The sequence below is a fragment of the Ziziphus jujuba genome, chromosome 6, assembly GCF_031755915.1.
Source record: "Ziziphus jujuba cultivar Dongzao chromosome 6, ASM3175591v1".
Lineage (NCBI taxonomy): Eukaryota > Viridiplantae > Streptophyta > Magnoliopsida > Rosales > Rhamnaceae > Ziziphus > Ziziphus jujuba.
This window is the reverse complement of record NC_083384.1, coordinates 27,164,773-27,183,474: the sequence shown is the minus strand read 5'-3', so window position 1 is coordinate 27,183,474 and position 18,702 is coordinate 27,164,773. Positions and strand designations below refer to the sequence as shown.

Here is an 18,702-nt window from a genome sequence, read left to right as displayed (position 1 = left end):
AAATTGAATTATTATTTTTTTTAAAAATTAAATTATTAGAATGAAACCATCATATATTTTATATCAATTTAACAACTTACAAATTTAAACATTAAAGACTATTGTTTTAACCAAAAGAAAAAACACAAAAGACTATTATTGGCAATAATTTCTAGTTTCCATAAACGTTTGTTTAAAAATTTATATGGTGAAATTTCTGGAAAAATAAATACATATATATTATGAGTAATATGGGATATTATATAGTAGGTAATAATTATTTATAGTCATCAAATCTCATAAATAATATAGATTTAATAATTATAAATAGTTGTTGCCCATCAAATAATGGATAATTTTTCTCGTAACAATATTTTTATTTATATATATATATAGGAAGAAATTATGATAGGCGTCCGGATATGTACAAAAAAAATATTGATTTTGATACGAATCCGCATACAGACAGACTGCTCTATAATTTCTCTCTCTCTCTCTCAAGAAAAAAAATGTTAAAGAGGAAATTGCAATGTTTAATTCCCAAGGGTACTTAAGTAACTAACGTTTTATTCATACATGGCTTGAAGCTAGAATGCTTGGAAGGTGATCTTAGGATTTTAAAGGTAAATTTTGCTTTGGATCGTTTTGTATTAAGGTCAAACATATAATTGTCCCAAACCTTTTTTAATTGCAACTTGCAAGCATTAAGCAAAAGATGAGCCCAGCTAAAGCAATCGTGAATGATGACAAAATGACTACCGAGTAGAGAATTCAATGGCACACAATAACACATATCAATGTCATTAAAAAAAGTAAAAATAAAAGTGAAAATATTTTCCACCAAAAAAAATAATAATAATAAAATAAAATATAAAATAAAAATGTCTCCACTTCCCATCACCTTTTTCTTTTTGGGAAAGCGTAACCGGAGAAGTTTCTCGGAATTAGGCATAAAGGTGGTTGGGCAAAAGTTAGGATAAGAGCCTTTGACCGATAAATAGAAGGCAGTACCTGGCCCAATTTTTGGAAAAACAATTTCGAAGTAACAAAAGGATCACTTATTTTCTTATTTAAAAATTAACCACGAACCACATTATGGTTTTATTTTTTATTTTTTAACACATTGAAAAGCATACTATTCAGTTTGCTTAACTTCCTTCTAGGTTATTCTTAATACTACATTTTTGGTTTCCAAATAACATAAGCAGTATCAATTTCACAATGAGAAAGATATATAAACTATCACTTTTATTTTTATCTGGTATCAAATTCTATCAATTAACATTGAATCAAAGCAAAATGAAAATTCATCACTGGTCGTTCTACAGCTCAAATTAATCAATATTTTGTAAATTAAAAAAAAAAAAGGGGAAAAAGTATAAGGATGACTTAAAAATAAAGGTGGTAAAAAGAGGGTCAATTCATATAGCTGAGAATGACTATCTTCTTGTCCCATGCTTTGCCATGTGTAGAAAAGCAATGCAATTTTCTCCAATGCCGTGTAAATCATGACAATGTGCAAAGGCGCAGAGGACGCCCTTTTATGTACATTTCTAGCTGTCATACTAAATAATGCCACACATCTGTGTAAACAGTGAATATGTCACACAAAAAGTTTATCCACAGATTTCTATATCACATTTTGTGTAATTTTTATATGACTGGTAAAAGTATAGCCGCCTCAGAAAAGAAATTTCATGTTTGAATAATTTAATTAAATCTGCCTAGCAAGTCGTAGATCCAATAACCAGGCTTCCATTGCATTGAACTTCTTAAATGACGTACGTATCGGTTTTTAATTAGAGGAACATGAATACAGATAACGAAAGGAAACATAATTAAGTTCAAATCCGTACCTTTTAGAAGGTCCCCCATCCTTTATAACATATATAATGTATAATTAAAGACTGGAATTATTTGATTGTTAGATAATATTAATTCATTCATCTACTATAGTAATAAATAACAATAATAATAATAATAATAATAAAAATAATAATAAAAATAATAATAAAACAGTAATAAATCGAAAGTTGTTTCTAACTATTTCTTGGATGAAATGATTAATTGATATTTTTCTTTCATAGGTTACAGCTTTAAGGGGCATGAGAGAGACAAATAGAGCACTAAAGAAAAAGATATGCCCCTTTCTATTTGGTATATTCCAAGTAATTTTATAAAGTCATTTAAGCAGCCAATGGAAACCTGACAAGTTAACAATATAAAGTAACAAGCTGCTAGATCTCCTAATCCATCCATAAAAAAATAGGAATTAATTCTCAATATTTATATTCAATAAGCATATCCAAAACAACTCAAAATGTAAATATATCTTGAACTAGTTTAAGTATTTTCCATGTATGGTACAATGTGGATTATAATATTCTATTTCTCTGTTTCTCATGCTTATTTCATGAATGATATAATATCATCTTATTTAAAAAGCATATATCAAAAAAACCAAATAATTATTAAACAGAAAAAAGAGAGTAATGTACATTTTCTCAGCAAGGGTGATATTTTATGGTTATAAGTTAGATAAAAATAGAAACCAGAAAATAAAATAGAAAATCTGTACCCATACAATAGAAACGTAGTCTTTATTTAATAAGACTTACTTTTTAAGTTGCACATCTAAGTACAACAGTACCCAAAAAAAAACACAAGTACACTAGTACACACATGACACACACATATATATATATATATATATAATATACTCCGAGAGTACAGTAACATATATGCTTCCACATACTCTTTCTTTTACTCAGTCATAGCTCCTACCATTTCCAAAGGAAAATGAGGAGACCCTCTGGGGCAGAAAACAACCCTGTAATTAGTCCCAGCAGGGCATGTAAACGTGCTTGTTGGATCATCTTGTGGATAGCTATAAGCATCTGGGCACCTATCTTTGAAAAACCTCGAGAAACGGGTCGGTCCGCAGCTTCCTTGCCCCTTTGTGCAGCAATATTCATTGGTCTTAAACACAGTGCACGGGTTTTGGCAACCTCCACCGGTTCTCAGTTCCTTCGGACACTGTCCATTGATATCAGCGGTGCACCGGATTCCTCTACACCCTCCTGATGTCGGACTGAAGTCCATCGGAATGTTGAAGCCGTCCACGAGGGAGATATCGAAGAAATCTTTGTTGCCAAACTGGTTGAGAGCGTACTCTGCCAAAGTGTTTGGTGGAGAACCCCAGCCTTTGCATTGAAGTACACCTCCACAGTCACCAGTTTGGCAATGGCCTCTGCCGCTTCCGTCAAAGTTACACTTTGTTCGGCCCCAGATACGAGCCATGGTGGTGCCTGCAGGCACGTTGAGAGTCCAGCTCTGACCTCGATCTAGACGCCTTCCACCTCCTGGGCTAGCAGCAGCCCAGACTGTGTAAGAGCATTCATTTTTGATGAGAAAGGTCGCTGCATGGGCTGAGATGAAGAAGAGGGTGAAGAAGAGGAGGAAGTGAGCTAAGGAGGTGATCATCATGATGATGTTTTTTGCTTAATTTATTTGTGTCTTTGAAATGGTAATGGATATGGGTTTATATAAATGGAGAGGGCGGCTCTTGGCTGTGTGTTCATAATGGCAGGTCTACATCTTCTTTAATAAAAGGTGGAGGCGGCTATTTCTATTTGACCACCTTATATTAGCTATGGTATCTAATTAATTACCTACGTCTAGATCTAATATAATATGACAAGACGTGTTCGATATTCTATATATATATGTATTATATCTATATATTAAGTTGTTTTCCCTTTCAGTGTGCAAATAACACGTATAAATTTAGAAGAGTGAAAAAGTCAACAAAATATGTGTCACAAAGTTAGTTTTAAGGAGATATTATGAATAAAGTGTTTGGGAAGATAATGGATGACATGGGGATGTTTCAGACCCAGTAATCATCACATATTCAGTCTTTATTTGGAAAAGTATTTCATATAGTTGGTATGAATTGTAGATGAGTTTGTGTCCCAAATATTTATAATTGAATGCTTAACAATTATTGTATGTAGGTCGTTTATATGCTTTATTTTGTGTGGTGCATAACTATAAATTATTTTGTTTACATATATTACTATATAAAATTATATTGAATGTGACATGGAATGACGTGACATATCTATTACGTATAATACATGCTCCTTCATTTGTTAGTGTTACATCAACACAAGCTGCTAGGTTGCTTCTTCTCTGTGAATTATTAATGTTATATGGTTTCAACTGCTTATGAAATACAAAATTAATTAAAATCATAATCAGAAACAGCCCCTTTGTCCCGAGACCTGCCTTCTAAATTTATATCTTTTGCTTTCGTTAGATTTTTAATATTGAACATTTAATTTTTTAATTTTTTTAAATTTTTTTAATTTTTTTAATTTTTTTTTTTTTGCTTGAATCCAATGAATTTTTCTTTTAAAAAAAAGGTTTATCAACTTCCTGTATATTACGTTGAAAAAAATTCATTACCTGGAAAGCATGATGTGTACATATGCATAAAGAACACCAGTGGATAAGTAACGCCTACTTGCTTTTTTATTCATAAAAAAAAAAGGCCCATTTGCTTTCACCAAAAATTAAAAAAAATATATAAAAAAAATAAAATTAAATAAGAGAATCCCTACCATTTATTTAGAAAAGTATCGAATTTTAAAAACTTTGCAAAAATAAAAAAAAATTATTTAAGTCTCATACTTTAAATGCAAAATGATATTAAAAATCAAATTTAAAAACTAATAAGTAATTTAAACAATTTAATACAAGAGTGCAACTTTAGGCAACTTATTCCATAAAAATAATTTATTATAAAATCTTCATAGAGTGTTGCCAAAATGCATCCCTATAGTCCGCAAAGACATTCAGAAAAGGCTTACTCATTGTCATTATGTGAAAGAAACAACAAATAAAACAGTGAGTTTAAAAATAAACTAGTAATTTCTGAAGCTATAAAGAATAGATGTGCACATGTCTTTCATTCAAATGTAGATGAATATCAGCAACATAATTTTTATTATATAATACATGCGACATTAATAATATCATGCAATAACCATAATAAGCTTATAACTTATTTCATATTATATGTACAATATCATATGCAGGAAATGTATTTAAGACATGCAAAACTTCACAATGCATATAACACATGTCTTATCATAACATAATCAAACTTATTGGATATGATATCATAGCATATAGTAAACTTAAAATTGAATTTTGCATAAGGTGTAAATTAAACACTCACTTATCATATCATATCTTTATTTCATCTATATTGACATACATAATCATTTCACCTTCCAAAACCTCAGTTTAAAAATAAAAGAAGCCATTAGTCAAATCATAATATTATTCCGTGCAACTTACATTATTGAAGTAGACATATTAGAGGTTCTATGTAAAAAAATTTAGTCCAATAAGAGCACAAAAACATACTTGACTCAAGTTTACAAAAAATAAATCGAAATCTGGAAAATAGGTTTCAACACAGAACATGTTGCTATAAAATCGATTACTCATAGAATAAGAATTACCTAGTTTTGAAAATTTAACACAAACTGATAAAAACTTTAAGCAACCAATGTGCTGAATTTCAAAATTTTTAAAGTTCAAAATCAGGTTCTTAGTTTCGTTGTAAAATTCCCATAGATACACACAAACTTGTAAAATACATTAAAAATCAAATATAAGTCCAAACAATGTGAAACATAATTTTAAATTTTCCTCATAAATGTCTAATTTATGCAATACAAAAATTAGGTTAAAATAAGAAGCATAAGAATGTCAAAAAAAAAAAAAAAAATCCTCAATACCAGTTACTATAGTAAAAGCAGCATCATTTCGAATTTCCTTGTAAAATAACCAAGTTTCAAAAATTGTAAACAATTCCACACAACTACCAATTTGATAAATTTTAACTCAGAAGAAAGGTTATAATTCTATTATAGGAAAATAATATGCTCATTGGTCAAAAATCAAATTTCAATTTAAATAAATTGAAATCCAAAGTTTCCAAATTTGATTCATAATTACAAATAGTGCAAAAACGAAAAATCATAATTAATTTTAGAAAAATCATTTGAAAGTGATTCAAATTGAAGAATGTTCATTGAAGATTCTAGTTGCTATAGTTAATATTAAGTGAAATTGACTCAATTGATAAGCTACTCGTGTCTATAGAAGGAAGGGCACTGCTATAGTTAATATTAAGTGAAATTGACTCAATTGATAAGCTACTCGTGTCTATAGAAGGAAGGGCACGGTTTTAAGACACCAATATTAGGGGGGAGGATTTTTGTAATTTGTGTATTGTAATTTATGTGTGTGTATGTAGAAAGTCAGAGTTTTGAGACACCGACATTGTTGTTGGGGGCGGGGGTTGTGTAAAATTAATAAATAATTTCTATGGCTAATTTAGTTTTGAAAAATAATTTATTTAGAGATCAAAAAAGAGGTCGAAACAGATTATGTTCATGTGAGACATAAAACAGTTTTTCATTTAAAAGCTTTGAACCCCAACCCATTTTGAAATATCTAATATAAATATCATACATATAGCATGAAGAAACACAGTAACATATAGTATCAAATCTCAATCCTTTCGTCATAAAACACAAATTTAATTGCATGCTTAACAATGATAAGATACTAGGTCAAAGATACATATAAAATCTAATCCTTTATAACAAGAATAATTACTTTGTTCACAATTTACAAATCAAAATCCCTTCCTCGGTTTTGATTTCCAAGGAAGAAACTAAGAAACAATAACCAAAACTAAACAAACCTTAGCTCTTAGACTAGATTGGAACATCTAGAACCTTAATTACAATTCCTCAATTTTCGATGATTCTTCAACCTTCTTTATTCTTCCATTGGAAACCCTCAAAGAATCTGTCAATATTTTATTTATTTATTTATTTATTTTTTCCCACTTCTGTGTAATCTTTTTCTTTTCCTCTTTAAGTTTTGTTTTGAATAAGCAAGAAAAACAAAAGGAATAAATCTTAAATATCCTAGGATTTTCTAACCCTTTTTCATCTAAACTAAGAGATAACTAAAAGAAAATAATAAATGTTTCTTTTTTATTATCTTATACTAATTAATAAAAATAAAAATTTAAAAACTTCTTTTTCCTAACCCAAAAATTGTCTAATTCTAATAACCATATACTTATGGGTTATCTAGGTCCAAAACCCATTCAAAATCAGGTAAACCTATCAATCATATCGCAATCACTAAAATTACCATAAATTTCTCTAGTAAAATTGAAAAATAGATTTGTAAAATTATGTGGAAAGTTGACTTCTGGGTATTTTTGTGCATATGTAATTTGATAAATTTGGAACACCTACCCACATTAGTGTGCCGCTGTCTTACTCCACTAATATTATCTTTAATTTAGCCACTTCCACAAGTGTGTCATTTTCTTATTTTACCAATATTGTCTCTAATTTAGCTATCCCCACTAGAACCTCACTCTCTTGCTCCATTGATATTGGCCCCAATTTAGCTAGCACAATTTAGATTATATAAGATTTTTGTTCAAATTTTCTAAAGGGTCATCCATCTTAGGATTACTCTAGTTGGAGCATTGCTTAACTTTACCATTCTTTCAAACTTTGAATCTAACCGTTTAAGAAAAACCTTGGTTATTAAGAGAGTGACTATTTTTTACATTAAAACTATTATCATTTCATATTTAAACGATGTGAGATAGGATACTAGGTTGCCTGGCAGTTTGATAGCCTATTAGTACCTCACACCCATTCATAGTTGTCATCACAATCCATCTTAGCATATTGTTTACTATATTGCCTCTTTTTGTCTCACATTTTTTTAGCGCTCACAAGTCTTACAAATTCTACTTTATAGCCTTTAGGGAAAATCAGAAAGTCAACCCATTTGCATAAACTTAATCTAAAACTATTTATAATGCTTATCTAGGTGCCAAGTTATAAAATCACTTGTCAAATCCAACCCCAACCACTTGTACATTTCTTTTTACATTAAGAAGTCTAATTTCTAGTTTCACAAAAATAAACACAAATAAATTAATAAAAAGGTAAAAGACCATTATACCTCTGCTATGTGCCAATAGGTGAGGGTAAAATCATCTTTTTGTAAAATCACACATTACAACACATAAAAACACTTCTAAAGTAGAAAAATTCACTAACATTCAATGCTTCCTTCTTGAAAACTTACAAGAATTATGAATCTTACAATACCCTCCCCCTAAAAAGAATTTTGTCTCCAAAATTACTTATTATGACCTTCTTCAAAGACTTGGCATGCTTAGTCCTTATTGCTTGTAGGTGCATATACTCAAGCTTGAGCTTGATTATCCTTTTTGTTTAACTAAGGATAGTCTTAGATTATGTGTTCAATCTTCCCACATTTGAAACAAGCTCTAATCCTCTCATAGCACTCTCCCTTATGCTTCCTTCAACAAGTAGCGCATAGAGGAATTTCAACCCAACATATCTTGGTTCCTTGTCAGTTGCACTCTCATTATACACCCTTTGATTGTTATTGTTATGATTTTGAGGCTTCTTTTTTTGCATTTACATTGGTCTCCTTCATTGCACGCTCGCTATCAGCAATGATTTAGGCTCTTTACAAAACATCCTTATAAGTTGCAACATAGCACTACCATAGCAGCATAGTTTCGAACCACCATGCGTTACTATCGTTTAATTGGGTCACATATTAGCTTTCTGTTTGGGTCAGATCCGTCCCTTAAATTTGCATTCAAGACTCTTACAGGTGATTCAATCAAAAAGAAGAAGAAAGAGATCACCATGCCCAAATGGTCATCAAAGCGACTTGCTGGACTTGAAACTGAATTGGCAATTGGCTCTCTTGCTGTGAAGGAGAGCTTAAAAATGCAACTAGAAAGTATCATAAAAATGAAGCCACTCGAGCTGTAGATTTGGCAAATGAAACAATCCATACGCTTGAACCTGTTCTGGAAACAGAGCTTGGGAATAATTTCTCTCCCAATAAAGAATCTTCAACGCATTCAGATCCATCTAGAAAACAGTTATATAGTAGAGCTTGCAAATCGTTTCTTTGCCAATACAGTCTCCTTGTGCAAGAAGAGCCGTCAAACAAGCAGCTTGATGCTGGTCCAGAAACAGAGTTTCCAAATTTTGATATAGAACATTTCAATGCAGGAAGAACCATCAAACAAATAGCTTGATAGTGGAAAAGATGTAGAGCCTGCAAATTATTTCTCTAACAATGTAGACCTTTCAATGCATGGAGAACCATCCAGAGGACCTTGTGGATCCTGAGAAGCAGCCACAAGCCCAAGGTCAGATTCCAGATGTTGAGAAGCCAGACCCACAAGTTGCCTTTTCACTTAGAGATTGTTGGTCCTGACCCATGTCTAGTTTTTGCGTTCAAGACTCTTAGAGGTGCAATACCCATAGAGGATAATTTGGTTCAGGGTTACTTCCAGGAACCACGCGATACCTCTCACACCCAAAGGAATGGTATCGAAGTGATATATCATTACACTTTGATTCACTCGAAAAATATGCTCTGGCCAGCAGTCGTCCTCGAATTCTTCATTCCTGCCTGCAGGAAATGCAAAATTGCCCAGTTGCAGTGGAGTTCATTATCAACAACATTGCTTGGAGAGCGTTAAGGATTTTCATGGAAATGTAAAATCCCAGAACGAAAACCCCATGATAGTGCCTGGATATTTATCAGTTGTACTTCTTTAAAATTTACCTGTAGTAATAAATAGCATCTAAGTCCCACCTTCTGTAAAAGTTACTGTATCTTGATTCTCATAACTGCTGCAATCTAGAGATTTTCCCTTCTGTCCTATTGACAATTGAAACTATCATATGCTTAACACTGAACGGAAACTAACGTGAAATGTAGTAATAGGTGAATGGGTAAGGAATATTAGTCTACTATGTCCATCGAATCTGGTTTTCTTGGTTCAATTTCTCACAAGTTTTGTGTTTCAAATAATGTATAGTTTGGTTTCTGATTGTTCGCTGGTTCATCAACAACAATCTGTAAATAATGTGAGGAAATTTTCTGATTGCATGGAAAACGGCAACCAAGTGAAATCTAAAAACGTATGCAAGTGAAATTTAAAAAAGTTTACACCCACGATACGTAACTCAATATAACTAAATTACAATTATTCTATGATGCATATATCTGCAAGTTTTGACTTGTGGATGTCCACGTCCGACAACATATTACCTGATGTTTATACAAGTTTTTAACCTGCGGATATCTGCATCTGCATCGTTGAAAGACTAAGCCAAATTAACTCCATATTTAATATAAATAAGTTCATGAAATCACGCCCTTGTAATAAAAACCCAAATAACCAAAGTCTGTTTATTTCCATTTCAACAACATATGATTTGTTTCATAAGGAGTCCCACAGATTTAAGACTACTCTCTGTATGCTGATTCTTTCCATCCGCCATAGCTTTGCTTTTCGATAGCATAATCCCTATCACTCTGTACCTAGATCAACATGCAACAACAAGCAGGTCAGTTCACTTATCATTACCAACAGACACAGACTTCAATCCTGATAAAATGGGAGAAATTAAATAAAATTTGATAGTAATTATTATTATTATCGTTATTATTTTTTTTTCATTTTTTACTTATCAATATATAGTTATTGAACTAATATGTTTTATCTTAAGTGATGGAGAATAGAAATACCATAGGCGTGAAAGTGAGGGCAAGACGAATCTCTCCACTGTATTGTTGTTCCTTAACAACATTATATGAAGTTGGTGGGAGGTTTCCTTTTTCAAATACAGGATTCAGTGGAATGCTGCAAGGTTTGAAAAAAAGATAATAAAATAAAATAAAATAACATAAAAGATCAAGTTACCGAAATGTCGAGCTACAGAGTCATGACATCTTTTTGCCACAAAAGAATTTGGGTAATGTATTGTTATATACAATTTACTTCATTAAGGAACAAAAGTCTAAGAACATGAAAGATATGCAAGACGAACAGAACAATGTAATAGCATCTAGAATTACAGAAATCATCAATCAAAGATATGCAGTTTTGACAAGCAATATCGGAAAAAAAAAAAAAATGCTGCAACCTGGTAGATTAGAAGTTAAAGATCTAATTTTGTAAAGAATTGTCATTGGTGGACTCACGTTGCTTCTCCCACAAAATCATCCTCGGTGCCACTGTCACTGTCCATTATTTTCAATGTAAGCTCTGAAACGCCATCTGAAATGGTGAACACGAAAGTCTCATTCCACTCTGGATCGGACCCTTTCCCTACATTGATAATATTTGTCAAAAACCAATTTGTTTCTTCTGATATACACAACATTAATCCCCACTTTAACAGATCAATACAAAGGATTATTTGGTAGATCATATGAAAAATATGTGATTATTTTCTTAAATTATTATGTGTTAATTACCTGATGCAACAGTGCTTTTTTGCTCCTGAGTTCTGCAAATGAGGATAACATAGGGATCCATATTGTTCCCTGCTCAAATCAAATATATAATTCAATTCAACGTTAATCAAGAAAATTGAAATTAGAACAATGGAGGAAATTTTTTTAATTTTATTTTTTCATTCTTTTTGCGACGATCCAACCATGTGCTGGTTAAATAATAGACAAAAATAGGTGATTAGGAAGACCATTTCACATCTAAATTCCAGCAAGAAAATCTCCAAGGATTTAATAAATCTTTTAACATTAATACTAGTATATATCTCATTAGTTATAGTAAGTGAAGTGGGTAGGACTAAATAATCACAAAACCAAAAAACGAAAAACTGATGATCATTATTTTTCATATATTTTTCCAGTGGTTTCCCAGCTACCAAACAGAGCCCAGATCTATAACAACAACAATTAGAATAAACCCAACCGAAAATCCGGTCCATATCGATCCATATCGATCATGATATGTATAATATGACAAATCCAAAAATGTTAAAAATGACGAGGCAAAACTTACATAGGAAATCGGTGTTTTCAAGACCCTTGGCAGAATGAAGAACAACTTCGAGGGTTCCTTCAGGCATTTTTTGTTTTTTTTTCGGTGGTTGAGGAAACCAAGGCAGAGATCCCAAGAGAGAAGATGAAAAAAGATCCAAAAGATGCAAATAGACTCCCAGTCTTTTTCTTGGACCTCTCCCTCTTCTGGTAAACGTGAGTGAAGAGGAATCAATACGGCTGAGAACAAATTTATTTATTTATACGACATTCCAAATTCCTAGTTTAATAATGCAGTTGGTTGGTTAGGTAAGTTTTCACTTCTAATACATTAGAATCGGTTCAAATAAAATCCAAACCCAAAAAAGTCCGTTTGTGAAGACCATAGACATAGGAAGTCAACACTTCATCGGCGGATCAAAAGTCATTTTTTCAATGTGGGTGAAATGGAAACCTCGATGTTCTTGGACCGATCGGGCGATGCACTAGTGAATTCATACACCCAGAAAACTTGACCCCATTGATATTCTAGACGCTATTAAATTTATAATCCAAAAATAAAGCTTTGCTATTTCTGCCAAAAGATCAAAACACAATTTGTTTTTTGATGTCAATTTTCATTTGGCTCCAAGCCAAGGGCTTCCAATCAACTAAAGCAATCAACTAAAGCCGACCAAGAGCATAGTTTCAGTGGTTGAGCATTTCTATGTATATTATACTATAAGTGATAGGACCCATCCCGGGAACCCTCTCTGGACCTCCCGGGTGATCCCGCCTAGTGAAGTCCTACTGGACAATCTCTAAAAAATACCCAATGGAACCTCACCTTACAACGTAGATAATCAACACCAGTATTAACATTAATACCTCAAATATAAATATATATATATATAAATAAGTCCACAACCGGTCTACTGTACTACAGGCCATAACAACACACATGAGTACTATGGTTTTTACTGAGTTCCATATTTAAAATCAGAGCATTCTAAGAGTGTCAACAAGGTCTATGAGTATAAATAAGAAATAAATAAGTCCAGAAGATAACAATAGGTAAAGAAAGGATAAATACGGCTGCTGTAGTGGAAGGAAACAAGCGGTACGCTGTGCGCGAGATAGACTGCTACTAGCTGCCTGGACCTAAGGGAACGAATTTAAAACAATAAAACGTGAGATAAAGAATCTCAGTGAGTGGCATAGTATAATAGAAAAATAATGATTTATTTCCGAAAAATCTTTCTCTCAAGACCTCTCATTCCAGTCGTTGAAAAGTTCCCCGTTTAAAAATCATTTCACAAAAACCCAAACTTGTACCCCAATTAATATCATGAAAACCGATGCTCAAAAGTATGAAGGAACGATCATTGTAATATTATGAAATGTCTCAAATCATGATATAAACATTTGGGCATAAAATATAATGAATACAGTTCCACCAAATAAATATGAAAAAGTAGAAATCACCACAATATTTGTAAGTCAACAATATATATAAACATATACAATGTACCATACGATATACCAATATACAAACCGTGGGATACACCCACCTCACGACCCTCAATATATGAACGGTGTTGTGGAAATAATAAATAACCGTCGGGACGTACCTAACCTCACGGTCCGTGGCAATAATAAACCGTTGGATGATACCAACCTCACGGCACCATGGTAATAATAACAAACCGTCGGATAAACCCGACCTCACAGTCCGTGGTAATAATAGATAACCGTTGGATGAAACCAACCTCACGGCACCGTGGTAAACCCAGCGCGCTGTAATATAATATAATATAATACTGATCCAAGGTATTGGCATTACACGGTATATCAATTTAAAATAACCAATACAGTATACATGAAACAATCTTGTAAGATTGTATATATACTTTTCCAAACAATACTGTATCATAAATCATAATTTAACATTTAAACTTCCACCGCTTAATTAAATCCTTCAAAATCTCAAAACATCATTTCATACGAAAACCAGAAATACCACAGTGAAATATATTCACCATAAACCAATTTTAAGCACATAAAATTATAAAATATTTGATCGTGCTTAAAATTATATGATTTTCAATCTGATTTCTCAAACCAAATAGTTTCCAAAATGATTTAAAATCTCAATTTAATTACCAAGATATTTAAATACCACAAGTTCATTTATGGACCTAGTAAAATTGAAAATCACTTAAAATATTCTCAAAAATCATATAAAATAATAATGCATATATGTGAAGCAAATATTTATATACGCATAAAACAACATTTCAACCAAATGATATATACGTAAAATATTTAAACCACATATATATTATACTATATACCCAAATTGTTTAAAAATAATATAACCTCTCACAGTACTATAGATGCTCACGCTTGCTCCTCTACAGGATCACCTCCAGGCTCAACTCGAGTGACTGTAATATAACAAAATATTCCTCAGGCTCCAAACAACTAAACCAGAGACACTTGTGTGACCCAAATGTCTCCAAATAATTTATAGTACTATAAAATTACATAAATTGGACGCCGGACAGTTCAATTATACCGCGTGTCCTTAGGATCCGGTACCCAAAATTGGGGATTTTCACCCGGAGCCTAATCTTTCGAAATTGAACTCCCAATTAGGTCTTAATATTATCCAATTTCACTAATCTAACTTCAATTCTAACTAGTCTATCCAAAATCGTACAAACACAGTCCCAATTTCTCCAAAAATTAACCAAATAACCCCAAAAATAGGAAAATTATCAAACGACCTTCAAAATTCACAAATTATATGTCAAACGAAAGCCCAAGAGACAAGAAGTTCACCAGTGGTCTTACCTTGGTCTGGTGACTCCTCCGGTGATTGGAAAATTGACGTAAAGGTTCGGCCGAACTTGAACTTGAGAGATCTCTCAAATGATGGGGATTTTGGCCAATCTAACCACGGAAATGGACTCAGAGGGGTCGAAAATAGTAGGACAGAGGTATGGGTAGAGCTGGGTTGGCCGGAAAACACAAGAAAAGAGGAGGGAGAAAATTTCCGGCCGTCGGGCTTCTCCGGCCCGATCTGGGTGCGTCCGGCGACCGGTGGCCATGAAATTTTGAGGCTGAGCTCGCCTCTGTCCCTCGCTTCTCTCTGGCCGGCGCGTGTAGCATGGTGGTGGCCGCCGATGGGTCAAACGGCGTAAACCCGGTTGGAGGTAAAAACGGTCGGTTGGAGCCCGTGGGTATGGGGTTTTTTTTTTTTTTCTCGAGTTTTTGGAGAGGAAATGAGTATTTTTGGGCTTTTTCTTCCTATATGACACAATTACCGATACGTATATAGAGCCTAAATCACTAACAGACAAAAATTGGGGACTGGTTTGGACACTGATATAAAACTTATGTTTAAAACTTCTCAGAACCATAACTTTTTATCCGTAACTCGAAATTTGGCGTGCCACCAGTCTATGAACTCGTAACGATGAGATCTATACAATGGTACCTTAGTCAAACCAAAAATATTAACTGTTGAAAAAGTTAACTCGGACCCATATATTGTTCACTTGGTCAACCTTGGTCAAACTTAGTCAAACTTATTTAATTATGTGCATTTTTTGGTACAGGGTGTTACAATAAGAGTATAGAGATATCAGAGATTTGAGATAATTTGTAATTTAAAAAAAAAAAAACTAAAACCAATATTTAAAATTTTGGTATTGATAGAAATATTGAAAGTTTAAAATATGACAATTTCTATGGAAATATTGGAAGGTATTGAATGTTGATAAAAATTCATAAAAAATGATGGAAATTTATTTTAAAAAATAAAAATTTTTGTTGAAACTTTATCAATAGCTTATTTAAACAATCAATTATCAAATTGATTATAAAAATTACAAAAATATTAAATAGATATTATATTTCTCTTAAATAATTTAATTTATAATAAGCTGTAATGATTATAAATAAACTATTATTAACAAAAATATGAAAAAAGAAGAAATAAATATTTGATACATTGTTTATTAATTAAAGTAAAACAATCATTACAATTACATTATATTTTATAAATATAATTTAAAACTCTAAGATAATTGAAAATTATTAGTATATTTTTTCATTCTCATTTTGAGATCTGAAATATGAAAAGTAATTATGAAAAAATATATCTCCTTAATAATTTTTTATGTAATTATTAATATGTTAACCATAAGAATCTTATATTAAATATATTTGTCTTTGATGTTTAGTATTATATATTCTATCATTTGTTTTATTTTTATTTGCTTAATATTATTAATTTAAATGTTATCAATATTAATTTTATATAATATTGTATTTTTCATTGTTATATAATTAATTATTAACTTATAATTATGGGATTCTAATGAATCAATCTTATACAAATTGTAACGCCTTGATCCGAGAAAATGTTCCAAATTAAATTTTTGACAAAGTTTGATTAAGGTTGACCGAGGTTAACTAAGTGGATCCTATGGTTGACTTTTTACTGTGGCAGGACTTTCATGTTGACCGAGGTACCATCGTAAAGTACTTCTCGACATGAGTTAGTAGATTTAAATAAACCATTGACTACATAGCCTTTTCCCACAAACATCCCAAATTTGGACAAAATAACCTTATCTAACTCAAACACTAAGCGAAAACTATGTTTTCTTAGCAGCGATCTAGATACCAGATTCTTGCAAATGTCTGGAACATACAGTGCATTATTCAGAGTCAGCTCTTTCCCCGAGGTCATCTTCAGGATTACTTTGCCCTCACCTTGGATTTCTGAGGTAGCGGAGTTACCCATAAACAGCTTCTCCCCATTCTTCTTTGGTTCGAAGGAAGTAAACATACTCCTATCCGAACACACGTGGCGGGTCGCATCAGTATCTATCCACCACTCTCTAGGATTAGATCCCACCAAGTTCACCTCAAATATCACAGCACTTAGGTCAATATCGTCAACCTCTTTAGTGATGTCCTCCATCACCTGTGCCTGGTTCCTCTTTCTCTTTGGCAGCCTACATTCAGTAGCTCTGTGACCCATCTTGCCACAATTGAAGCACCTGCCTTGAAATTTGGCCTTCTTGGAGATTCCTCCTTTTGGCCCCAGCTTAGAAGCTTTTCCAATTTGCTTCTTATTCTTGGAGCCTTGACCATACTCTACAACATTAGCCTTCAACACGGCCTTCGCAGTTCTCTTATCAGACTTCCTGTTGTCATCTTCTATGCGAAGCTTGCAAATAAGAGCCTCCATATCTATCTCCTTTCTCTTGTGCTTCAGATAATTCCTGAAGTCACTCAAACTCAGAGGTAGCTTCTCAATCATACAAGCCACTTGTAATGCTTCATTCATTATCATCCCTTCAGCAAGCATTTCCTGAATCAGCACTTGCAACTCATGTGCTTGATTCATTATTGGCTTCGCATCCACCATCATGTAGTCCAAGAATCGGCCTGTAATAAACTTTCCTGAACCCGCATTCTCGGTCTTGTACTTCCGGTCCAGTGTTTCCTACAGCTCCTTAGATGATTTCGTGCCACAGTATACACCATACAGAGCATCGGACAGGCCATTCAGGATATAATTCCGACATAAGTAATCGGAATTATTCCATGCATCCACCGCCATGAGAGTCTCTTTATCACTCTCTTCATTACTGGGTGGCGCATCTTCAGTCAAGTACCGCGCAAGTCCCAGGGTGGTCAAGTAAAATAGCATCTTCTGCTGCCACCTTTTGAAGTTTGCTCCATTAAACTTCTTAGGTTGTTCTGCATGACTAGCAGAAGGAGGCATCTGAATTCAGAAGTCTGAGTGGACACAGTCCTGTTGTCTCCACTTGCCATTTCTATAACATCACACAACAGAAATCAATTAGTTGTTATTTTCTATATTAATAAACTAATTATTAGCAATTTCCATAAGAAAAACACACTAAAAAGTGATTTTTAGGATTTCTGAATACACTACAAAAATTACAGTATACACCTAAAAATACTATTCATAGTTACTATTCATCGATACTCTTCACTGGTACTGTTCATGCCACGTGTCACTATGCTGACGTGGTAGGTCAGCCGCGTGGCATCATATGCTGACATGGCAATGCCATGTGGCATCTATGGCTGACGTGGCAACTACCACATCATCACGCGACTGATGTGGCACTCGCCACATCATCAATCTGCTGACGTGGCATCATGCCACATCATCACTGTGCTTATATGGCACTGCGCCATATCATCACTCTACTGACGTGGATATGCCACGTGGTGATCCTGTTGGCACTATTTCCGACACGTGTAAGTACTAGAGACAGACACGTGTCACCTGTTGCAGGTCGACATGTGGACTGTCCAGAGCGTGACACGGGGCCGTCCGAGAAGGAGACACGTGTAACACCCCATCTCAAATCACATCGGAATCCGTGCACGTTGATCGAGGTTGACCATTGACCGAGTGGATCAAAAGTTGACTTTTTGTTCCAGTTGGAATTTTTAGTTGACCAGGATACCGTGACGAAGTGCATGATGCCCTGAGTTCATAGACTAGTAGCATGTCGAAAACGGAGCTACGGTTTGAAAGTTATGGCAAAACAAGTCGAGGTGCAAACTGTCCAAAAGGTGCCGGGAGTTGACTTTTTCTTGTTGTGTAATTTTGTTTTGACTCTTGTATGGTTGTAAAGTACTCGTCGATATGAGTTCATAGACTAGCGGCACGCTTAAATCGGACATTTGGTTAAAAAGTTATGGACGTTTGAAGTT

At 33.3% G+C, this 18,702-nt stretch overlaps 2 protein-coding genes across 3 annotated transcripts; both read right to left on the bottom strand.

The window, feature by feature from the left end:
• Window positions 1-2,560: 2,560 nt before the first annotated feature.
• Window positions 2,561-3,517, bottom strand: LOC107429926 (thaumatin-like protein 1). Its single transcript, XM_016040698.4, has one exon. The coding sequence runs from the start codon at window positions 3,463-3,465 to the stop codon at window positions 2,743-2,745; it is 723 nt and encodes a 240-aa protein (XP_015896184.2). The 5' UTR covers window positions 3,466-3,517; the 3' UTR covers window positions 2,561-2,742.
• Window positions 3,518-10,065: 6,548 nt separating this feature from the next.
• On the bottom strand, window positions 10,066-12,455 carry LOC107429938 (elicitor-responsive protein 3). Of its 2 annotated transcripts, none has more exons than XM_025079224.3 (5): window positions 11,972-12,455; window positions 11,422-11,490; window positions 11,146-11,272; window positions 10,690-10,804; window positions 10,066-10,476 (listed from the first exon to the last, which is right to left on the bottom strand). In XM_025079224.3, the coding sequence occupies exons 1-5, from the start codon at window positions 12,036-12,038 to the stop codon at window positions 10,408-10,410; spliced, it is 447 nt and encodes a 148-aa protein (XP_024934992.1). In that variant the 5' UTR covers window positions 12,039-12,455; the 3' UTR covers window positions 10,066-10,407. The 2 variants fall into 2 exon arrangements, with proteins under 2 accessions (XP_024934992.1, XP_024934991.1); XM_025079223.3 differs by having other exon boundaries at window positions 10,066-10,482; window positions 11,972-12,431.
• Between the last annotated feature and the right edge of the window lie 6,247 nt (window positions 12,456-18,702).

What these genes read in the sequence shown, in the direction of transcription:
- LOC107429926 (XM_016040698.4), bottom strand. Translation starts at nt 3,465, where the DNA reads ATGATGATCACCTCCTTAGCTCACTTCCTCCTCTTCTTCACCCTCTTC.
- LOC107429938 (XM_025079223.3), bottom strand. Translation starts at nt 12,038, where the DNA reads ATGCCTGAAGGAACCCTCGAAGTTGTTCTTCATTCTGCCAAGGGTCTT. An exon ending in AAAAAGCACTGTTGCATCAG is followed by an intron (nt 11,273 to 11,421) that starts GTAATTAACACA and finishes TTATCAATGTAG; the next exon opens with GGAAAGGGTCCGATCCAGAG. An exon ending in GATTTTGTGGGAGAAGCAAC is followed by an intron (nt 10,805 to 11,145) that starts GTGAGTCCACCA and finishes CAAACCTTGCAG; the next exon opens with CATTCCACTGAATCCTGTAT.